Source organism: Juglans microcarpa x Juglans regia, chromosome 3D (assembly GCF_004785595.1).
Source record: "Juglans microcarpa x Juglans regia isolate MS1-56 chromosome 3D, Jm3101_v1.0, whole genome shotgun sequence".
Classification (NCBI taxonomy): domain Eukaryota; kingdom Viridiplantae; phylum Streptophyta; class Magnoliopsida; order Fagales; family Juglandaceae; genus Juglans; species Juglans microcarpa x Juglans regia.
Window position 1 is genome coordinate 13804032 of NC_054598.1, and position 25061 is coordinate 13829092.

Consider the following 25061-nt stretch of genomic DNA (forward strand, 5'->3'; position numbering starts at 1 on the left):
ATTGAGCAGTTTTTAATTGAAAACAATAGGAGATCATAATTTGGTAATCCATTTCCCTCTCAATACATTGCAAAACCAAATAAATAAAGATTATGACACTGTGAGCAGGCATCTTATTTGCATAAGCAAGCATAGTCAACCTCTCCGAGGTTCTTGCGAATTCTTTTGACATCTTGGCCATTAATTTGAAATGCCTTCTTCAATACCTCATCAGGAATTCCAGGTTTGGATGCAAAAGTGGCTACCGATGTTAGTTCAAAACCAGGGCTCTGGCTATTAAGCCCAGACAAGGACAGTGCCGAGGTCTTTGAGTTTGCATTATAGAGAAAATGGATCAAACCCTTTGGGAAGACAAATGAGTCACCGGGCTGTAATACTTGCATATGTGGACGGTCGGAGGTGTCTACAAAGCCCACAGTAAGTGGTCCTTTGAGGCAAATGATTACTTCCGAAGCGCGTGGGTGCACATGAGGCGGGATGATGCCACCGGCCGCTAGGTCGAGTCGAGCCATGGTCAGGCCCATGGTGTTGAGCCCAGGGAAATTAACAGTGTTGGCCAGTGTTCTACTGGACCCGAACAGATTGCTACTTGTATTTCCGGGCTTGGATAGAATGGACGTGGCAAAGTGGGAAGCCATTGCTTGATTTGGGTCAATGCAGGGTGTACTATCTGCAAAGAAAGATTGTGGGCTTTTATTATCTGCAATACAGTAATCTTGAAGCGGATCTTGATCGGATTTGGATAGGCCCAATAGAAGAGCCAATCCGAGGAATAGTTGGAGCAAAGGGGAACACTTTGCCACGTCCATTCTCTATCCAAATGTCGAGTATGGGGAATGTGTTCTTTGAGAAGTAAAGACTATTAAAGTGTAATCATGTATATATATAACAAAGATTAGAGAGTGATGTTTGGGAAACTTAAGATTTATGTTAGGAAGGTGAATGAGTAGCTTAAGAGCACTTGAAGAATAAAAATGCAAGGCAAGTTATGCCAATGTGATCAGTACGCAATCTCCCACACAAGTTGACAAACGTTAGTTTTTGTACCCAACCTTCTAATGTCCTTTTTGTCTAATTCAGTCACAACCCCCATCTAAAACATTGCTCGACACAACTTTCAATATATGAATGAAGATTTTTATTCAATCGTAAGGTCCAGATGAGGCATCGGGTAGTCTCCATAATTTAATTCGTAGAGAGATGTGAGTCACAGACACACACACTCTCTACTACATTGCTTTTTTAGTGGGCCTTCATTCCCTACCATCTCATGGCTTATTTGTTCTGTTCTGTTCAACTTCAATGTATTATGGGGTGATCGTGTCTCTCTGTCCCTCAAGCCCTGGTGAGTAAGAAATCATGTGAAGGAATTTTCATAGAAAATGATGACAAATTTGGTTGTGATATCTTTGTTTAGTTGAACCTTTCATTATTGAGCCAACCAACTAACTTAAAGGCTCTTAAACAAGAATCCCGTTCCCTATTCCCTAAGCTATGAATCCTCCATAAAGTCTTGCCCATGCTACAGCACCTTTTTTCTTTTCGTCAAATCATGTTTTCTTTTTCAAAAGGTTAACTTTCTATCAAAGTAGAATTACTGTTAACGAAAGAAATGGTAAAAGTTGTTTGTCTTATTTTATTATTATAATTTTTTTAAAATTAATTTATATACAATTTTAAAATATAAATTATTCATACAAACTAATATAAATTATGTTTAAATAAATTTTAAAATTATAATAATATTATTTAATCCTTTTTTCTTTTCACTCTTATTTATCAAGGAGACTGCACATTTCCACTCAAGACTGCAAATAAAATTTCTTATTTTTTTAAGAGTTATTTATGCAAGCTCATATAATTATGTTTAAAAAAAAATTTTAAATTATAATAATATCGTTTTTCAAAATGATATTTTTTTTTCTTTTTATTCACATTCATCAATAGACTGCACACACAATTTTCACTCAAGACTACAAATAAAATTTCTCTTTTTTAAAATTTTCACATAAAATATAATAAATAATTATTTTTTTAAATTATAACACAATAATAATATTAAAAAATAATATTTTGATAATATTACTCTAACTTTTAACTTTTACTTAAAAACTATCTCTATCTTATTCCGTACCGCCCCTAAATCATCTTTGGAAATATAATATGGGGTCAGCTGCCATTGTTCTCTCTTCTTTTTTGTTGTTAATTGGATTATCATTTAGGGGGACCTTCAGAAATCCCAGAAACAGACAAATTTGTCATTACTGGATAAAGCTGGAAGCGGTAATTGAATTTTTTTAGGAGGAAGAAGAAAAAAAAAAACAGTAGAATTTTGGAACACAACACATGGGGCATGTTCTCTTTTCTTCATTCCTGGTCTTTCAGTGAGATCTATTGAACTGATGGTATGTCATGCCAGTCACAGGTCATGGGTAAACACAGTTTGTGTCTTTGCTGTGGTAGCTCTTGAGAAATTCAACCTTGAGTCAGGACATTGAGATGGGTGAATCAATAGTGGATGTTTCCAGATACGAAGATAAGGTACCATAACTTATCCTTAAAAATCTGTGAAAAGTGACCCATTTGTTCCGTATTTATTTTATTTATTTTGTGGCTTATTGATTGTTTCTCCTCTGTAGTTTGCTAATAGTCCATACTCCATACTGTTTGTGTTGTTGCGAGTTGTCAGTCTGTTTCTTGCTTGAAAATATGATTGGGTTTTGGCTTTTCTTTGATATATGAACAGATGGGAGAGACGGCTGCCTCAAAATCTGGCTTCGAAGTGTCGGTTTCCTTTGGTAGGTTTGAGAATGATTCACTGTCTTGGGAGAAATGGTCGTCTTTCTCACCCAACAAGTACTTGGAAGAAGTTGAGAAGTGCGCAACACCCGGATCAGTGGCTAAGAAGGCGGCATACTTTGAAGCCCATTACAAGAAGATTGCTGCTCGCAGAGCTGTAATAATAGATCAAGAAAAGCAAATGGAAGACGATTCCTTGAGGTCAGAGAATCAACATAGCGGAGATCTGGATGGTAATGTTAGCGGTGCTGGTTCCGAATCTGGTATATCTAATAGCCACAGCTCGGCAGAAGTTGTTATGCAACAAACTGATTTGATCGGTGAGGTCATTAGCACCCATGTGGATGATCTGAAGGAGGATCCTGCAATTAGTTTAGAAAGTCAAAGGTCAGTATCTGAGGGCGTGAGAGATGAACTTGGTAGCAGAGTAGATAGCCCCAAGTCAAGAAAACCAGAAAACACTGTTTTGGTAAAAGAAGAAGAAGAAGGAACTACTTCGGTTGAATCTCAAGACATGAGGCAATTTTCGCACAAATGCAACAATGAGGTGGGAAAAGCTCCACAGGTTAAAGAAAACACGGTGTTGGATCAACCAAAGGAATCTAAGAAGGTGGAGTGATTAATTTCTCTAATTGATTGATCTTTGTTGGCAAACCTAGATATAAGAAAACTTAGGTTGTTACGTTGTATCTGGTGGCTCATGATTCTTAGATTGGTTTGTACAGGTTACCTCAGCGAATAGGGAGAGAGATGTGACAAGGGTAAAGAAGAAAGCAGGATCACCTGTACCTAAAGCATCACATATTTCCACCCCTAAAGTGTCAAAGCCTTCACCAACTTTCACTGCATTATCTGCGTCACGATCTTCAACAAAGAAGGGAAATGACTCATCTTTACCAAGGAACAAAAATCCTTGTATTGGTGAAAGAAAGTTTGCTCCTACATCTCTACACATGTCCCTTCGCTTGGATCCTACAAATTCTGATCCAACATCACTTCATATGACTAGAAAATCCTTCATTATGGAGAAAATGGGGGATAAGGACATTGTCAAAAGAGCATTCAAGACATTTCAGAGAAGTACAAACCAATCGACATCTTCTGGCGAAGAGAGATCGTCTGTACCAAAACAGGTTTATCACATTATAACGTTTGCCTAAAAAAGAAGAAAACCTGTTTGTTTACTGGAAAAGGAAGCGGCGAACAACTACTTTTATCTTTGCTGTGAAAAGGTTACAATTGACAATTCTAACATCAGATTTCCATTTTGTGGAACATTTTGTTATTTCAATTCTTTTTGACCAGGTGCCTAGGAAGGGGACAGAACCAAGGGTTTCAACTTCTATGACACCACAAAAGGAAAATCGAGGGTAATGTTTTGTCTTCACACTTTTTCCATCATGAATGTATTTACCATGGCATGCTTGTTTTTTATAGTTTATTTACCATAGCATACTTCAGTGAATGTGTGTGTTTTGTAGGTTTTGCTTTAATGTATTTTTAACAATGTTTAGTTCTGTTACTTCTGTATGTTCTCTATCTCCATCTCATTGTTGACTAGTGTTATTTCATCGGATCTAAACAAGGTAGCACAAATGGAAAAAGTGAAACCCAACTAGGTTCTTCAACTTTGTATGTGATTGGTAATGTCCAATAAGTGGATACCTGAATGCCGAGTATGGCTTAGAATAATATATCCTCTGAGATGTATGATGATTTGTTTTTTTGGGTCATTTGAGGCATGTATTTAGCTAAAAAAACATCACCCATCTCCATATAAGACCCAAGCACAATAATTGATTGTCAAATCAACTGTAGGCACCACCACTTCCTCATAAATGCAAGGAGATCCAATCCCACTCATACAAAAAAGAGATCCAATCCTAACAATTTTATTAGGAAAATACTTTAGACACAAAGGAATTATACAAAAGTAAACCTACAACTGATGTGGTATAAAGTTACTTTTATTGTAAAGTAGATCTAGCGGATCTCATAACACCACATCAGTTTATAGGTTTACTTTTGTATAATTTTTTTGTGTATGTAGTAGTTCGCATTTTATTAATTACTATTTCCTGTAGGGATTCCCTTGGTCTAATTCCATTTCTTATGATGAAAGTGGGGTAGGTGTAAAAAGAAGATTGAGGGGAGAAGGTTATAAGTCCCTTGTTGGGGAATACACAAATTTCCATGCTTTATTATGCCTTTTCTTTGAAGTTTTGTTTTTGCTTTTGTCCGTAATTCATCTTATAAAGTGGCTTATTCCCTGAAATGTTTTGCATTAATAAATTATCAGGGCTGGGTTGATTTTTTGAAATCTTTGAATTATCTCTATGGAAAATTGAATATTGCACGGTTTTCCTGGAATAGGTTACTAAAAGCTGGTGCTGCGGATAAAAAAAGTGCTAAGCCGGCCCCTTCTTTTGGCTTGAAAAGGGATGAAAGGGCAGACAAAAAAAAGGAGGTACACATTGAACAACCCCCCCCCAACAACACATGAAAAAAAAGAAGAAATCCTCTATTACGTGCGAGACAAAATCTTTCAGTATATCGAATATACAATGTTAAACAAATATCTTGTAACCTTTTTTAACCAATTTATTTTTAGATTTCAAAGAAATTAGAGGAAAAACCAAATGCCAAAGAGGCAGCAAGGACTGGCGTTCAATTGAAATCAAAGGTACACTTGATTTATAATGACTTCTCTTTAGCTAGGGCATGTCATCCCCTATTGAGGAATATAATTGCAAAGATTTTTTCAAATGACCATTTCTATGAGCAACTATTACCAGCATTTAGTTCACAGAGCAATAACTTTATTCAGTGTACATAAATGGCATGTCTCAACTCCATCTGCCTGACACAGGAGGACAAAGGGGCAGAGATTAGAAAGTCAAGACAGAACCTTAATTTTAAAGCCACTCCATTGCCTGCCTTTTATGGGGGACTAAAAATGTCGAAAAGCATTTCAGATAAGGTATTCCATATCTCTAAGCATTTATTTTTTTTCCCTTTTTTCCCCTCCATATTTTAGTCAGATAAGCATTTCACTTTATTTTTATGTCAGTGAATTTAATCTCAAAAGTCGATTCGTTGCTTAAGTCAACAAGTACTAGTCTTCCACAAGTTATTAGTTGTAGTGGTAGATGAAGCAGAGAGGCCCATGGCTATCTTGCTTTGCTATTGAATATATTCTGTCAAGTTGGTATCCCATAAGTTATCACAACACAATTACCATGATGGTTTTTCACTGTTTATCATTTCAATTTAACTTCTCTGTTCTTTCCTCCAAAATTAATATGCATTTGTTAGAATTACTGGATGGGAGGAGTATGAGTATATAATCATTTGGTTACATAACCAATCAAGCATTAGAGGTGTTCCTTGAATCTGAGTAGCAATTTTGTAGAACCATAGAAGCATGGCTTCTACGTGTTATTATTCAGAATAAGTTTCACCCCTTTCTCCTGAATTCTAGATAATTTAATTAATGATCTATGAGATAAGAAAATGCCCTATGTTTTATCATCCACTTTCTAGACTGGAAGAAGTATTTTATCAGCTCAAGCTGCAGTACCCTAGGTTGTTTGGATTTGGGTATTTCAAGGCATGTGCATCTCGGTGTGTGAGAATGGTGTGTGAGAATGTGTATGATCTGTATTATACAGAGGCGATCACAGAGAGTCCCAAATGTCTTGTCCTTTTGAGGCGTCACATTGTTAGTGCATCTCCAGGTTGTGAGACGAGGGTATAAGAACCATTTAGTAGCACTATATGGCCTGGGAGTACTGGACTGCAAAATTATACCGGTTCTCATAATGAGGACATCATGCCTTTGAGTGCGAGAATTTTAGTACCCTAGATTCTGTAGATTTGAATGTGAAAGTATTGCATGTACATATATTGAATTTGCTTCTTTAAGATTATTTATTAAATACACCCAATCATTTTAGCTGTATTGTTAAGAATATAATACAAATAATTGAACCTACCTATTTCCATCATCTTAAACTTTTGGGACAAGTGATGATTTTACATGGTAATAGAGCAGAGGTCTTGAGTTCGAACCATGACTCTATATTCTTCCTAATTTAATTATATTTCTACGTGCTTTCGGGACAAGTGGTGATTTCACAAGTACCAAGAAGCATTATTCCATTAAGGTCAATGCAATTATTACCTCTTCATAAAGGAACTCCCAAGCCTAATAAGCCAGTAATTATATGTTCAGTTACTTGAGATCAAGTTTGAAAAGATTGGGTATATTTTTTTAGGAGTCGTGGGTTATTTTTTTCTTGTGGGAGAGTGTGGGTGGGGGGAGACAGAATTGGATATGCAAAATGAGAACTTAATCTGTTTTTAATGAGTTGTGGCTGCATACGTGAAGTTGATATTGTCCTCAATTTTTCTTCACGTGAATGATGCAGGAATTTACTTTTATCAAGTTATTTTTTCTCCTTAATATGTGAAATTACTTTGTCAAATTGTGCAGGCAGTCTTAAAAAATGAGATTCATCGATGAGCGATGTTCTTGGGAGACTCACTTCTGCTTTCGAAGCTAAATACTTGGGTGGATAATGAACTATATATATATATATATATATATATATATATATATATGAAGAAATTGCTTCTCATTAGGGAATGTTGCCATAATATGTTTACTTGGCCAAAAGGCTCTTATGAGAAGGCGCAGACTGCATTCCTGAATGGCCAGAAAAGACAACCCATATCATCAATCTTCTTGGGTCGCAACCACCTTCCATTGACAAATCATCACACCACTCTCTGGCGCATTCTCTCTCAAACCAAATGTAGTTAAAGCAAATAGATAAATAAAAAGATGTGCATGAACCGTCAAACCGTTAGAAATGTATTAATTCTTGTAGTTGGTTGCCATTAAATTGTTCTGGCACTCTTTAGTCTTTAGTGATTTTGTTGAATCTATATGATTTTTGCTTCTTATTACGATATAGGACTGCTTGTACTCCCTAAATATTGACTAAAGTCTAAGATTATATGAGTAATGATTTATGGATATATGTTTTTCATTTTCTTTGGTGAATGACAATATATAAGCAATATCTGTCTGTGAGCTGCACGCAGTTCATTCGGACTGTTTAAGGTGTAAAAGTAACCTAGTATTTACCTGGTGGCCGCAGAGGAATTGGCCCCAAATAGCCTTATGTACGGACTTGCATAACTAATTCTCTACATCCTTAACAGTGCTTTAGAACAACAATCACCTTAAAAACGATCCCCTGATGTAAATGCTGTTCAACAGCCACCAACGTTATCGAAATAAAATGTTACCTTCTATCTAACATTGTACGTTACTGTATTTGCAAGTAGTACAAAGAAAACCTGGACTTACTTACGGTTCTACCACCCCTGTGGTTTTGCAAATTATGTCCGCTCTCTTGGTTTAAAGTTTTACATTAGGAATATTTTCCCAACACTTATCAGCCATAAATTATCATATGCACAGGTACTGCCTGTGATATAATTACCGCAATCGGCAATACCCATATAATTCTTTTGTAGTGGGCTTGTTTTGAGAGTGAGATGAGAAGAAAATTTTGTGAATAAGAGTAAGATAGTTTGTGAATAGCAGCGAGATAGTTTGAGTTGAGTACTTTTTGGGTTTTGCGAAAGGAGAGAGAAAAATTTAAATAAAAAAATATTATAAAGTTAAAACATTGTAATAATATTATTTTTGTTTAGGAATTTGAAAAAGTTGGATTTTTTTTTTTTTATTTGAAAGTTTGTAAAAGTTGTAATGATTAGTTTGAAAATTTTGTATTTGAATTATGTTTGGGAATAAGATGGGATGATGATGAGATGAAATGAAATTAGATGAGAATTTTGTGTTTCACATCCAAGGCCCCAAACTTGATCCAAGATCATCATCTTCATCTTCTTGATCATCATCACATGAAATAAGATTAGATGAGAATCAGAGTTTCCTGATATCGATCATCATCATCTTCTTCTTCTTTTTACGTGAAATCTCTGGCCTTCCAATGACTAGATGATTTAGACAAGAATTTGGTGCATCCAAAAAAAAAAAAAAGAAAAAATCACTTGGGCTGTTCATTTCACAATTCATATAATGTGTTATCTATATGCAGTGAACAAAATCCTCCTCCTACTTCCATCCACCACCCCACAAAAAGAAAAAGAAAAAGAAAAAGAAAAAGAAACTATATGATACAGGCCTAATTCAAAAATCATCTGATTCACTAGAACTACTCCTTGACTTATCTGACATGAAATTTTCCGGCAAGTTTGGGAACGTCACTGGGGTCTTCGATGACGGTGACTTTGGTGATGATGATCCCAAAACTTTTGTCGTTGTCTTCCTCCTTTGCAGTTTTCGTGCAATTTCAATGCAGGCCTGATCAACCATACCAAGAAAATCTTTTACTATAACAAATAGTTGAAGTGGGGATGCTCCCTTGTCGTTTGATGCTCCTGCTTGATAATATTCTGTTGTTCTCTTTACAAGCTTCATCACCCTTGTTTCTTCTTCTCTCAACACCTGAAGTTCTTCTTCTGCCTCGTCAAGAAAACCTTTCATCTCCCTTGCAAACCCTCCTCCTCTATCACTGGAACATTTGGACACGAGTGCTCGAATTTCTGCTGCTCCTGCTGTGAGTGCTGAGTTCATACCTGTGAAGGTTTCAAAATCTATAGTTGCTGCTTTCTTTACATTAGAGAACTCAGCACTGAGGCCTCCCACCATTGGTAATCCGAGCATTTTATATTCCTTCTCTCTTTCCTCCTTTGTTTTTGAACTCTCAGGATTAGAGTTGCTGTTGCTGCTGCGACTCAAGCTATTATTCCTGCTTATAACACACCGCTTTCCCTCAGAGCGAACTACTTCTTCCACAACAAAGTGGAGTAAAGTGGTCCTTCCATCGGTACTTTTAACATCGGAGAGCTTTCGAAGAGCATTAAGGTTGAAGGCCTGGGCATTCCCTCGGGCAGTACCTGCATTCATGCGATTGCCAGCCTTAAGGACTGCTTCTAAAAGTTTCATGAAGAGACCTCGTGTTCTAAGCTCCTTGCATCCCAATTCGAGTGTTTGTATAGCTTCCTTAAGGGGTAGAATCTCCGAGTCGTAGTTCAATCTGAAAAGCATGGCATTAAGGCGAGCAAAAGCCGATGGGACAACTTTCAGAAGGTTGTAGAGGAAGGACTCAGCATCAGCAAGTCTTGTGGAATTTCCATCATATTCTAGGATCTGGGATTGTTCTTCCTCGGTTGGGGCAACTCTGACCAGCTTTTCAAGAGTATCTGTGTCGAGGCCTTGGCCTTCAATAAGTGCATCAAGGATTCCTTTGCGAGAGATTGCTAGAGATTTCAGAACAATTGCAGTGTTCTGAGACCTTCGAGGGTCGAGGATAAAAATCTGTGCCGGTGAATTAGACTTGAGATTACTCCGATCCATTGTGTTATTGTTTCTTTGAGGCGATTGTCGGGTGGTGGCAACATATCCAAAGAGGTGTTCCATAAGATCTCCATCATACCTGAATTTTCAAATTTGAAATCATTGAGAGTCAGCATAATCTAGGAAAGGCGATTACATATAAGGTATTGAATCCAAACGTGAAAATTAAAGTTACCTAAAAGAACCAGCATCGATTTTGTCCCACACCATGGAATGATCTGTGTTAGTATTAACTTTATCCCAATGCAATGGCTTCATTTTTATCTGACCATCTCCGGTTTCAGATGAAGACTCCCCTGTTTTATTGTCACCTGGCATCGCTTTTGGTGGTGCTGGGGGTGGTTTTAATGATGATTTCAAACTACCTGCCTTCGTTGGTGGAGGTTGTGGTGGCGTGGAATTTTTCTTCACTGGAATTGGTGGAGGCGGTGGCGGTGGCGGTGCAGGGCTTTTCATGCTAGCAATTGCTAAGGAAGAGGATAAAGGTGGCGGTCCACGAGGTGGTGTCGGTGGCGGTGGTGGAGGAGGAGGACGAGTTGATGGTTGAATTGATGGTTCTGGCTTGTTAACATCCTGGATGATGGCCATACCTGCAGGAGTACTAGTTGGGTTCGGATCATCCACTTCTGGTACAACTTTAACGTGGGAAGTTGAAGACTTTCCTCGGAGAAGAGGAACTTCTTGTATAGGTTCAGACTTCTTCCTTCTTGGATCTTCCTTAACCTCCGTCCCTCTTTCATTTTCTAGATTATGTAATACCTCTTTTTGGAGACTCTTGGTGGAGTTTTTCCCATCAAGTTTCCTCCAATAAACCACATCCAAGCCGTTTTCATCAACAACGAACCCCTTAAAACCCCCACCAAACCGCGTAAACTCATTGCCTGGCAAAGCAGGCGGACCTTCATTTAAAGCAGTACTCCCATTCTCTCTTCTGCGTCTTGTAGCAGCACGCCTATTGATCAGAAAGAAGAGTAACCCGGAAAGAACCAGAGTGCTGGCTGCGGTAGCGGCTACTGCCTTTACAATCTTATTACTCTTGCTTGACGACGATGGTGGTGGGGGTACCGATTGAGGTGAAATTGACAGAGGAGATGGCGGTAGTGGTGGCTCTGGTGAAGAAGTGATCGGAGGATCGGAGGGAGAACTTGGTGCAGGGGCAGGAGAAGGAGCTTCAGAAGAAGGATAGAAAGTCTCGAGATTTTGGGGAGAACCGAATTGGCAATGGGAGAGAGGAATGGAAGAAAAGAGAAAAGCAAAGCAAAGGAACAGAGAGAGCCATGGCTGGAGAAGCATCACAGCCATGATGTTTACAGGATATGTTTGCAGGCGATACATAAAAAACAGAAGCAATTCTATTTTTCTGTAATTCTTGGGTGAATTGAAGGCTTTGTCGTGTACATTTGGGATTTGGTGGCTGACAAATTCAAAAGAAAGTGTAGTTAGTTGTTATCCCATTTATGTTTACCTTTTGCAAAGTGTGATGCCAAAAATCACATATGCTATCATCATATTGAGGATGTTTTGAATTCACTTTGAGAAAGTTTTTTGAAATATGTTTCTATTTGAATTTTAAAACGTGGTGGGTTCCATCAAAAATTTGTTTGGGAAGAATATTTTTGTGATTTTTTGAAATTTGTTTCTATTTTTTATTTATAATTTAAAGAGAAGAGATGTTTTAAATGGATATTATAGCAAGAAAATTTCGAGAATATATATAGAAAATAGTCTTAGATAATGACGTACTTCTATATCTTGAGACTTGGACTGGGTTTTGAATGATGAATAGTCTTTTATTTATTTATAGCATAGTGCTTGGCGGTGGATGGAGTGGTTTGACATAGTAAAAGTTAATAAAGAAAAATGATATATAAAGTCAGAAGGAAGACTTCATCAAATTTCGTAGTTTATTTCTCTCTTTGCAAATGAATGTGGCTGAAAGTATGTTATTATAATCCTGACGCTATTTAGATAACCTAGAATGGATTCAGAAAAAACAAAATCCATTTTCTTTTTTATACATATATGTAAAATGGATAAAATATAATGCTAGGTACAACTTTCATACAATTCTTTTGTAAAAAAGTGAGTCTCACACTCACACTTATAAATAATAGTTTTTTTTTTTCAGGTAAATATATATATATATATATATATTTTTTTTTTACAACGATTTGCGTGGAAGTTCTTTATACTAATCGTTTCTTTCGGACAAACGAGTTAGTTTTGTTTGGATGATTAACTCATCTCAATTCATTATTATAATTTTTTTAAATTTCAACATAAAATATAATAAACAATTCAATTTTTTCAAATCTTAAAATAATAATAATATTAACAAATAATATTCTAATAATATTTTATTATCTCAACTCAACTCAATTCATTTCATTATCTAAATTCCAAACGCAACCAGACTGATTCCTTCCAACCAAACCCAACCCTGCAGGGTAGTAGTGGCTCACCAGATTGTTGATCGAGAAATTCGGCCAAGTGCACTGACGTCGGTGTCCGGGGCATTTGACTTCACCTACCTCTTATGTAGCGGTTGAAACTAGGTAATACCAACGGAAGCTTCTTAAACTAGGTAATACCAACGGAAGCTTCTTGGGTTGGCTCGGATTATTGGTCGACAAATTACTTTTCATCTTGTTTAAATCAGTCATTTCATCTTCAATTTTGCTTAAATCAGTCATTTGTCCATGTCAAAGTAACTTGTTCTATCATCAGTTTAAATGATTGTCGTTTAAAATATATCACATCAATAAATACATCAATATATACTATTGAAGTTAATAATAAGAGTCGAACTCCTCTACCGCTGGCCTGCTGGGTTAAATTTATATATTTTTTTTATTTTTTTTATTTTTTCAACATATTTAAATATTTTTTAAAAATTAAAAAAATCATACACTAAAAATTACTTTCTTAATCATTAAAAAAAAAACTTAAAAAAAAAATTAAATATACAAGTGGTCAAAATGAGGGATAAAGTGAGGGACAAACTAATATTTTTCTAATAATAATAATAGTTTTAAATGAACGTTTGATCATAGAGATGAGACATAAAATTTTTAAAATTTTTTATAATTTTCTTTCTAAATATTACTTAAATTTTTTAGGGTTGGATAGCAAATCTCCGGTTTTTGCCACTAATCTTTTGACTCTGCTTGGGGTAGGCAAGGGCATCTGCCAGCATGCTACAAGTGTTGGGGGGACAGGGGACAGGGCCCAGGCTTGGTCCAAGCTAGCCTGGGTTTTCATCCGTTCGCTCGGCCCATTATGTATATTAAAACAAAGATTAGATTTGTAATAAAACGGTGTCATTTTGTATTAGGTTTTGTTTTAAACACAAGTCCCCCCACACTGCACCTATCTCCTCTTTATGTTTCGTCTCAGTTGGGTCTCTCGAGCTCTCTCCCTCTCATCGTATCCCCAAACCCCAAGTCTCTCTCTCTCTGTAATATCACACGCCGCATGGTGGGCATGGAGTATCCCTAAAATTTGAACGGGAAAACCTGCCCATGGGGGTGGGGTTGAGGCTCAAGAGCGTCTCGTCGAGAGGTGCAAGTAGCACCCTTAACTTAAATACAAAATAATTTTTAATTTCAAATATTTAACTTTCTCATTTAATCAGTACCTAATCATTATTTAAATACAAAAATCAATGCAATTTTTTCAAACTTCAAAACAAAAATTATATTCAAACAATTTCTTAACTTTATAATATTTTTGTTCAACTTTTTCTCTCCCATTTTCTAAAATCTAATAAAATATCTTAACTTAAATCATTTCACTATTATTTACAAAAGTGTTACAACAATAAAAGATCTCACAAAAATATACCTACAAACTAACATTGCTTCATATAATATATTAGATCTATTTTACAATACAAATAATTTTATAATTTAATATACTATATCAACTTAAGTCAGTTTATATGTTTACTTTTATAAATTTTGTTTATGGCTAAAATATTTTTCTTCATGGAATTTTGAGATACTTCAAGTGTCAAAATCAGCCCTTACTCTTAGAATAATATGCTAGGTATAAGTTCTAAATAGATAAATATTTCTTTTGTAAAAGAGTGGATCACACTTAAGAATAATAGTTTTTTTTTTTTTTTTTACACTTTTTCAACGTGCAGTCAATTTTTTTATAAATATTTACACGAAAGTTATATATTTTAAACTTATACAATTCATTTCTCTTCCTCTTATAGTGTCCACTCAGACTTTTAGGTACCTTTAGTCAATACACTGCACTATGCAATCAACCAGGCAAATTTTGGTGGCTGACAAGTATTGCAATCGAATGCCCGTGTTTTCGCCGCTTCGTCGATGGGAGCCAACTAAGACTTCTTTCTCTTCTGGAAAAATCTGTGTTTCTCATTTAAGACATGAATCAGGACATGCTGGGTATGTCAAAGCTTTCGCAATCATAACAATTCTTTGCTGTTGCATTGATTTTATGAAAATGAATAGTTATTGAGAATACTTTATTATTATTTATTATTTATTTTTTATTATTATTTATTATTATTAAATATTTTATCATTATTTTTTTATTATTTTTTTACTATTATTTATAAAATACTTAAAAATACCTCACTACCTAAACGTAACTTTAAATGATAGTAATTTTTTAAGAAAATGCATTTTTGGAATAGAGTTTGTAAAAGTTGCTAAATGGAATTGAAAAATTGTTAAGAATTTTTTTTTTGTAAAGATTGTTTTATTTTTGTGAAAACTGCTTTTGACTCTTATTATTTTGAGTCATATTAAGTTAATGCCAAGTTATACAAAATCGTCCATCCAATCCTGAATGAACTTCCATCTCTCTTTTAAGTTTCTATCCGACTTGAACTCTGATCGGAAGCCGTTTATCCTAATGGTCTAGTTGGGTTGGAATATGATGCAGGTGGATCCGAATTAAATAATGCTAAACTATCAGATTGTACGTTGATGGTGCTGAACTAACTCGAGAGGAAAGATCAGCTTAAGGATAGCAGGAAACAATGATTTTTTCTTGATTTGGGACAATTTTGAACACGTGATGGTATTTTGGTCATAACTTTGACTACAGGTATCAGATTCGTACATATGACCCAAATTAAGAAAGCTCTTTTCAGCGTGCACGCTATGGTCACCTAGCCGCTTGGTGTGCATGGTTTCTGAGTCCAAAATCAACTGTTTTTCCCATCAAATCCTTAATTTTCGATAATGTTTTGCCTTATATGGTAATATTTTGTTTCTCGGTTAAGATATGACTTTGAACCCGATTTTTGCAATATTTTTGACAGATTACTTCATTAATTACGTATTTATTTTTGGTGTATTTATTGGGATTTTGGTATTTTTGGCATTTTTGGCAAAATTATGATATTTTCGGATTTACAGTTTATTTCAACCCGGCTTGTGGATTTGATTGAACGATTTTGAAGTTTTGATAATTTTTAATTAAAAATAGAGTTGTTTCTCAGTGTTTTGGACGAATCTCTTGTCTTCATTGTTTCGATTATCTGTTAAAAGTAGTAGCCAAAATTAATATAAATTATGTCCGGCGTCAGAACAACACTTTGCTCCTTCATCATATGTCTGTTTTTAAACGTAACGGTGTTGTCTGTTATACTTATTTTATTAGAAAAATAAAATATGTATTCGATTCAATTAAGTTGGGAATGGAACTGTTAAAATTTTTTTTTTTAAAAAAATTAAAATTAAAACAAATAGAAATAACTAAAAGTCGGGGTGGGAAAATGGTTTGAAATGATCAAGTTGGGACAGAACAACTTTTGAACAAGTTCCTTTTGGATCGTACCAGGTCAACTTATCTTGAAATCTGAAGAGCCCAAATTGTAATAGTTGGTTGTTCTCAGGGTCATGAAGGGTCAAGGGTTTCGGAGTAGGTTGGGATTAGGGTTGGATTGCGACTTTGACAAAGTCGGATTGCCCAACTTTGACGGAGTTGGACTGTCAAACTCTAACCAAAGTTGAAGGCCAAGTTGAGCTCCAGCTCCAAATCGGAGTGGATTCTAACTCTAATTGAAGTAGCATCCAAACAACATCAAAATATTCCAAACAATATCCAAATAACACAAAGCATACGAAATAAATAAACAAATCAAAAGCCTTTTCCAGCATCCAAACGACATCAAAGGATGGATTGAAAAGCCTTTCCCAGCATCCAAACAACATCAAGGGATGGATTGAAATGACTTTTCGAGCATCCAAACAACATTAAGGGATGGATAAAAAGGAAAGTTTCATGGCACGTCGGCAGAGACGAGATCTAGACTAGGGAGACAGAGAGTAGTGGTATGTGTTGTGAGTAACATTTTAGTGAAATGATTTCACAATTGACAAAGACAAAGGAAGAGAGAAAACAAAGTTCGAACAAAGTTGTTGTCGAGACTTGAGTGTCGGCAGAGGAAATGTTGAAATGCGTAGGGTTTGGTTGAAAGAGGAGATGAATATATAAGAAGTATAAACGACACCATTTTAAGAGTTAAAAAAAAGTTCGCAAAATTCATAGTCTTGTATGCGATGGGACTTGAACGCAGGTTGCATGTTGCAAAACACATGCTTGTATCGTTATGCCACTCAACCACCTATTATTAATTTTACAATATTAAATATATGAAGTATATGTTAAAGTCGAAGTTTGAATGTAAAACTTTCGAAGCAACTTCGACTCCAAACTCCGAATTTTTCGACTTTGTTGGAGTCTGAGCAGACATTGATCGGAGTTGGAGCCATTGGAAGTTTTGCACAGCCCTAGTCGGGACTCCTTTTTTGGTAGTCGTGATTATTATTATTTCATTAATGGGATATTAAGTAATGCTAGATACAATCATAGATTGTGTAAGAGCCATATATTTATTTTGAAAAAGAGTGAGGTATACCATTAAAAAAACTTAATTTTTTTATATAGGTCTTATATTTACTCACTTTTTAAAAATGAGTGCGTAACATTTGTGTACTCTATGACTGAAAATATTATCTCTCTTATAAGATATTTCCTTCCTAAACATCATTAAAAAACATAACACTTTTCAATTTCAAATATTAAACATTTTTATCTGATCATTGCATAATTATTACAATTTTCTCTATCTCTCAAACAAAACACAAAAAATAATACTACTTCTTCAAATTTTAGGATAAAAAAAATTTTTAAATAATTTTTTAACTTTATAGTATTTTTATTCAACTTTTTCTTTCTTTTTTTCTAAAATTCAAATCATTTCACTACTATTTATAAATATATTAAGATATTTTAAGTTTCTAAACATGCTCTAGTCTGTATGAAAGAACTCACTCGTTGTCCATATAGAATACGATCACCAGAGAAGAGAAGCCGTATGTACAGATTGGGTTAGATGTTGTTTGCATTGTACCTTGTCATTGTTGTTGGTTTTGTCAAGTTGTTACTACAGCTAATTGTTTTGTATCTTCATGAGCTGTTGTGTTTTATCGATGCAGAGGACAGACAATTTAGCCAGATTTTCGGTAGAGACTATCTTTATGTAGAATGGATTCTCGAAGTTGAGCTCCATTTTCTCCGCAAAAATGAAGCCATTGCTCTGATGAATAATAGGATTTCTTTAATTAGTTAGTCAACTGTAGGCTTCCTTCGTTTAAATATTTTGTTCAAAGTGGTGTGTGGGAGATGTATGTCCTCTGCATTTTTAAATTAAGAAAAATTTTAAATATAAGTCCCATACCCTTGCACACAACTTAAAAACATATAATTTTATTCTTTTATTTTCATATTTCATATTACATATTTTACAATCTACGACTCAATTTGGATTGATAAATACTCTCAATCTATCACATCTTATCATTATAATTTTTATAAATTTTTACATAAAATATAATAAAAAATTCAACATTTTCAAATTCTAAAACAATAATAATATTAAAAAATAATTTTTTAATAATATTTATTCAACTTTCATCTTTTATCTCAACTCACTATCCAAACCTAACCTAAGATACATGCAAATGGACATATTATTTCTTTCAATTAGGCCGATGATACATTTGTAATTATTTTATAACTAATTTTAAAATCGATTAATATAATTATAATACTTCATTAAAAATAATTTCAATTTTAAATAATGGCCCAATATTTGATAGGAGGTTACAAAAAAGGGTTGTAAACTTATTATTATCTTAAAGTCTAAACGTTAAGAAGAAGAAGAAAAATAGAAATGTCGGTATTTTCCCCCCCTCTCTCTAAAACCCAAAACCCTCCCTTCTCTCTAAATCTCTCAAACACCAGATCCGGCTAGAGGGGGTGGGAGCTTTGGCTTCTTCCGCCCTCCCTCCTCTGTCCGATTTCTTTTCCTATATAGTGTTTTAATTTTATTTTTGTATTTTTCAGGCCAAATAAGGGAGAATCGCTGTTCGGGACCTTCCGATGTCTATTAGCCAACACATGCCCCACCTAGAAGTTGCCCAGCCGTCGATCTTCAAGACCACCGAAAGCGGAGCTAGAGTGGGGCGTTGAAGCCTTGGAGCTCGTAGGCGCATGGCCCTCACGCACCACCGATGAGCCTTCTACCAACGCAACGCTCGGCTTTTTTAGGGCCTCTGACTCCGGAAAAACCAAGATCGACCGTTAGTGTTCCTTCTAGAAAGACGCTTGCACGTGCCACTGCCGACTCTTTATGTGCTGTACTTCCATTTTTTTGCAGTGTTTTTCTTAGTGTTTTTCCATTACCTGGTGAGGTGTTGAGCCGCTGGATCGGATGCAATCTAGGGCAAAAGCTAGTCGAAAGGGGCGGGCGATGCTATGGCCGATGGTCGTGTGGCCGGTGCTCATGTGTAGGAGCCACTTGCATAATAGAGGCTGGTGTCCATGCAAGAGCTGGGTGCTCGTGCTGTCTGGGCTCGTGAAGCCGATGTTTGCATTGGGCGTGCCGTCTGAGCTCACGCCGGTGTTAGTGGTGGGTGGCGGTGGCAGAGAGTTTTTATGTGTTTTTGTGTTTCTTTTGCTGTTTTTTTTTTGTAATTAATAAAAAAGAAATAGGTTATTAGACTTGGTGTTCATAGCATCAGTGTCCCATACTCCTCCTCCCTGAGAGGATGGAGGGGGCGAATGCTTCTCTTCTTTGGAAGAGGGGTCATGTAGTTCTGTTTTTACAGAGCGCTTTCTCTGTTAAGAGAGAGTTTTTTAGAAGTTAAGATAATGTCCAGCACAAAAGAATTTGTGTGCGGGGGTGCCCAGAGCAGATGCTTAGATTGGCTTATAATTTGAATTTTTCCTTTATTGATAAGTCATAGTTGTAATTTCGGTTCATTGAATGAAATGAAGTTTGCTTTCTAAAAAAAAAAAAAAAAAGAAAAGAGACTAAACGTCAAAATTATATCATGTCATCTATTTTTTTTTTTTTTTTTTTTTTTGTCTTCAGTATTGAATGAGAGTGCAATTTTTTTTTTTAATATTACTTTTGTTAGAAGTTAAAAGTTAAAAGTTAAATCAAATATTGTGAGAATATTATTTTTTAATATTATTTTTATTTTAAAATTTGAAAATTTTGAATTGTTAATTGTATTTTGCATGAAAGTTTGTGAAAGTTGTAATGATTAAATGTGAGGAGATGAGTTGGGATGAATTTTGAATCTAAACCTCCCCTAGTGAGTTGAGTTGAATAAAATATTATTAGAATATTATTTTTTAATATTATTATTATCTTGAGATTTGAAAAAAATTAAATTATTTACTATATTTTGTATAAAAATTTAAAAAAATAATGATAAGATGAAATGAATTGAGATGAATTGACAGATATAAACAGAGTCTAAATATTAGTCAAGGCGTGAAGTGGTAGATGTCCTTTACTCCTCTAGTAAAAGCCTATTGGAAGCCCACTACTACACTCAGCCCAATGGGCTACACAACTCTTTTCGAAAACCGAATATAGATATGTGGACAAATGTTAGAGGGATGTATGTCAGCCATGCACAAGGCCGGCCACATATTTACTTCATAACTTGAGATGTTTAGTAAAAACTAGATGTTTTCAAAAGTACAATAAAACCACAATTGCACGGGGCATTTCCTTGTTTACAAAAAAAATATTTTTTGAAAAATCTGGACTATATCGCCTTGTTTACTAATGAAAATTATAAAAAGAATTTAATAAAGTCTTGTTGATTATTTGTGAATAAAATATAGATTTGATGGGTGAATAGTGACTCTCCGACTTTGAAAATTCCTTTAGAGTTAATGTAACTCAAAGTCTAAGCTAAAGGTTTTTAACTATTCCAATGCAGGTTATTTATACAAAGCTTAGCTATATTTTAGATTTTACTGGCATTTGGCTAGTCCAATACCAATGCTTCTAGAACATTTATTTCCTTAATTAAAAAAAAAGGCTTTCTTCAAAATTTAAATTTGAGAACTGAAATTTATGCTCCCAAAATCCACTTCTATAGGGGAAGTTTGTCCTATTGTGGAATCAATTCTTTCAACAATCAAATCACTAATCTCAATTGAGGAATGAGTAATGCTACTCATCATCCTAATTCTCATCATCCCATATATGACATTAGATGATTGGAGACTATTTATAATATTTTACTCGTGAACCAATCTTCTAGTACCATATTATGAGATGATGAATATATTTTTTCTTCAGAAAAATGATCTGTGCAATTCTTTTAGAAAAAATATACCTACCTAAAAAATTTCACAACTTTATATTGGATTATTTTTTTCCAAATGGCTTGCAAAGAACTCGCAGAAAACTTTATATATTTTATATTTGTATCTAGCATTAATAAACCATCTAAGATAGAGGACGACCTTTATTTGAGTATAAGAAGATAGTTTTTAAAGTTTTTGTTCTGTTTATGCATAAAAACACACCATATTTTTAAAAGAATAGAAAATTAATTTTAATTGTAACTTTAATGCGGCACTATCAAATTAAGATAAACACTGTTCTGCAGCTACTTCGGCTATCATAGCAAAGGAAGTGTTGAGTTCTTAATTTGCATTTTAAGGTTGTTTTTGGTTGTTGAACCAAATTCAATTTATCTCAAATCAATTATTGATGGAACCTACTACATTTTCAATTGTCTATAAAAAAGTTAAACTTATTTCAACCTACTTCATACATTTTAACCTAAAAAGTTAAGCACATCTCAACCTAAAAAAGTTAAACCCATCTCAATGAGACCCAAAATATACTACTATTCACAACTCAACCCAACCAGAGTTCATCGCAAAGGTGGAAAATCTAGTTGCCAAGTCACCTACTAGAGAGAGTGCGTAGCCATCCACTTGCTCGATTAGGATCTCCAACTCCCCCTCTCGACCCTCCATCTCTCAAATTCCCTCTTGGCGTAGAAAGAAAATACACGCCTAGAGCGAACTTCATCCTCCAAGTTAGCACGATCCGCCATGATTACACTGCCAAATCGTTGACACCCTACAAAGATAAAACCGAAGAAATTAAAAAAATAAACGATTAAAAAGATTAAAAAAAAAACAGAGAGAAGTGAGAGAAGCAGAGCCAGAGGTACCTCAGAGAGGGAACTCCTTAGCCGATTAGCTATGCTACTAACGACTTCATCTCTAGCAGGACTAGAGGAGGTGGAAGCACCTCCCTGCACCTCCCCATCATACCTCACCTTAGGCCCATAGTGGGGAACGAGGGTTAAAGCCTCAGAAAATGCCACCACTGAGCCCTCTCCAATCCTAGGGCCTTACCCAAATCTCCCACCAAGCGAACAATGTCGGCGTAAGCAAGTTCAACATCCCCCAGACTGATGTCCTCACTTGCGAGACCACCCAAAGGAACACCTTCATCTCAGGGAGAGGACTCAGTGTCATCCCCAAAGGAGGAGGGAAAAGGAGAGGGGATAGAAAATGGTCGCCGCCAGCCCCCAGGTCAAGTGAAGGAGTCTCTCCCCTCTAGATGGTCATGGGCAAAGAGTGGGGAGTTGAACTTTTACCTTCACTCTCTTCTTCAATTTCTTCAAAATAGGAGCGTCGTTGCCCTTCTCTCAGCCCTGGACACCACGATCACCTAGGGCACCATCTTCACTACCCTAAGTTCCTTCACGGGTTGCCAGATCAGCAAGACTCAACGAAAAGCAGCGTTCACATCCATATTGACTTTGCCGCTTTCCCTTGGCAAATTAGAAGGTTTGAATGTAGAGAATTCAAAGGTTAGGCTAGACACCGAATCAAGTTGTAGAGAAGGGAGATCAAAGTCGAAAGCGGTCGAAAGGTCAGAAAAGGCTTAATGACAGGTCAGAAAGGGCTTGACCCATCAAGCCCACGATGCCAGACCTAAAGAAGGCGCACGTGTTGGTGAGCGATTGGGGGTAGAAGGCGGGGTACCCTAAGGTCGGTTAGCCATGGGAGGCACGAACACCTATGCCTACAGACCCCCTCTTTGCCGCAGGAGAAGGGGTATCCATAGTAGCATGGTTAGAACGCTTCAGCGAAGCCTTTGGAGTAGAGTCAGAGGAAGGCTTAATTAGGGGAGATGGCACCACAACCTTGTTTAGGAAGAGGTGACCCTTGACCTTCGAACGGTCAAGCATTACCAAGAAACGATCAACATTGGCGGGTGTCAATAGGTCCTCGGTCCAAAGGTCGTCCTCATGCTCAATCCCATAGGCGGCAGCCATGTCCATTGTTTGGGATTTTACTCCAAGAAGCTCTAATTGGGAATTCCTGGGGCATAGCCTTTGAATTGGAAAATTTCCAACCCATGCCATAGACCAAGAAAACTTTCTCTTCCATTGTTTGGTGTTTGAATAGCGGCTCTCAAAACGGGCCAACTGTTGCTTCCTAATCCAAAAACTGCAAATGTTTCCCAAAGAGCTCCTCAAAGAATAAAATGCCAGGAACTATCGGGCGGTTAAATCTGGGTATTCTTCCCTAGCGGATTCCAAACCTAAACGGAACACGATGCAAGAACAAAGAAGAACCCACCATGTGTGAGAATGAAGTTGCGTAGGGACTAGCTGAAGAAGATCAAGAATGTAATGTATTGGGAGACATAAAGGAAATCGCAAATTATGGGTTAGGGCACAGACATGAAGATTTAACCTTTTTGGCAAACCCTTCTCATCAATGCAGCCATAGCGAGGGAGTTCCAGGACTATTGAGTCTGAGATCACGTAGGTGTTGCGCAAATTCGCCAAGTCCCTGGCAATAAGGGTGGAACGCCACCCAAAACATTCGAAGCATGGGACGTCTTTAGCAGAAGAAGACTCCAGGACATCAGGGGTTTGGGATGTGTTTCGTTGGGCTATGAGGATGACAAAGAAGCAAAGGGAAAGGAAGAAGTGTGGGAGATTAGGGTTGCATATAAAGATGTCGAGATAAGGGGGCTCAAGAACATAAGTTAGATAGGAAGAAATCGAGAAGAAGATGAAAAATAAGGAGTATGGAAATGAAGAGCTGGTGATAACTACAAATCATCATTATCTGACTAAATGACATGACTGAAAGAGAACCTGGCGATGGATACTGGGCAACGTGCGCATGTTACCCAAGTTTAAAATTCATGTCTCTTGATAAGTGGAAACAACAAGTAAAGTAATAAATGGGCCAACGGGGTAGTCCATAGGTCTAAAACTCCTAGCGGGGTAGTCTAGGGTCATAAACGTCCTCAATTGAGTATAGCAAGATATTTATAATTCCTTCATTGGTGAATTCTCCATGCTTACATGTGAGAGGAATTAGCCGGGTAACTGCAAGAGTTAATATTTTTCTGGCCCAAACTGGTGGCCCAAGACTCATCATCCATAAATGATAGCTATTTAAAGGAGTCATGTAATTTAACGTAGAACCTAGCCGCCCTGATTATTAGGGGGGATAAACCCTTACATAATGAATATGGATAACGTGGTGATCAGATAATTTCGATACAGCAGCGATAAGCCTTCTAATTGGTAAACATTATGCAAGGTTAATTAGTTTATAATACTCATTCAATATTCTTTATGCCTATATATAGGGGAAGCAGGTAACCTTCAAATCATTTGATTGAGCATTCTTGAATTATTATTCTTTACTTATTGCTGACTTAAACATCGTAGGTGTCATAGGTACACTGGGTTGTCCACGTAACGATTTGCAGGTTAACGATCACGACCGGTAGTGCTACACGTCCTTTACATCATCCAAGTACGCTTCAGCAGAAGTCAAGTGTAATTTTTTTTTTCTCTCACAAAGATTTAGTCCTGGTGAACAGTGAGGTAGAATGAAATAGTTAAGATGAATCTTAAATAGTAATGAGATATTTGAGTTGAGATAAGATGAATTAGAAATGATTTAAATGAAAATGTTTTATGGTGTTTTGGAAGAGAAATAGATAAAAAGTTGAATAAAAATATTATAAAATTAAAATATTGTTGGTATATAATATTTTAATATTATTTTTATTTTAAAATTTAAAAAAGTTGAATTATTTTTATATTTATTTGAAAGTTTGAAAAAATTGTAATAATTAAATAATGATTAGATAAAAAAGTTAAATATTTAAAATTAAAAAATATTTATATTTATGATATTTAGATATGAGAAGTAATACGCATCATCCCATTGTTCATTCTGCTCTGCACGCCCTTCTGACACCCTCTTGGCATATTTATTTTCTTTTCTTTTCTAGCTGTCACGCTGAATATGCATGTCTCTTAAATTCATTTAGAATTTTTCGCTCCCTCGTGTTCTCCTCTCCATAGACACAAAGCAATACTCTGACTAGAAAAACTAAGAGATCAGAAAGTTGGGGAGATGATAACTGGGAATGATTTCTACAAAGTCA

General features: G+C 35.9%; 3 protein-coding genes across 3 annotated transcripts; 1 reads left to right on the top strand and 2 right to left on the bottom strand.

Moving 5' to 3' along the window:
* Nucleotides 1–60: 60 nt before the first annotated feature.
* On the bottom strand, nucleotides 61–839 carry LOC121256530 (germin-like protein subfamily 1 member 1). Its single transcript, XM_041157370.1, has one exon. The coding sequence runs from the start codon at nucleotides 807–809 to the stop codon at nucleotides 114–116; it is 696 nt and encodes a 231-aa protein (XP_041013304.1). The 5' UTR covers nucleotides 810–839; the 3' UTR covers nucleotides 61–113.
* A 1366-nt stretch (nucleotides 840–2205) lies between these two features.
* On the top strand, nucleotides 2206–7403 carry LOC121256531 (protein WVD2-like 7). Its single transcript, XM_041157371.1, has 8 exons — nucleotides 2206–2541; nucleotides 2747–3409; nucleotides 3525–3932; nucleotides 4105–4169; nucleotides 5173–5266; nucleotides 5411–5482; nucleotides 5669–5779; nucleotides 7295–7403. The coding sequence occupies exons 1-8, from the start codon at nucleotides 2500–2502 to the stop codon at nucleotides 7322–7324; spliced, it is 1485 nt and encodes a 494-aa protein (XP_041013305.1). The 5' UTR covers nucleotides 2206–2499; the 3' UTR covers nucleotides 7325–7403.
* Nucleotides 7404–8779: 1376 nt separating this feature from the next.
* LOC121256532 (formin-like protein 8) lies at nucleotides 8780–11757 on the bottom strand. Its single transcript, XM_041157372.1, has 2 exons — nucleotides 10431–11757; nucleotides 8780–10334 (listed from the first exon to the last, which is right to left on the bottom strand). Exons 1-2 carry the CDS (start codon nucleotides 11588–11590, stop codon nucleotides 9026–9028), a joined length of 2469 nt encoding a protein of 822 aa, XP_041013306.1. The 5' UTR covers nucleotides 11591–11757; the 3' UTR covers nucleotides 8780–9025.
* Nucleotides 11758–25061: the final 13304 nt, after the last annotated feature.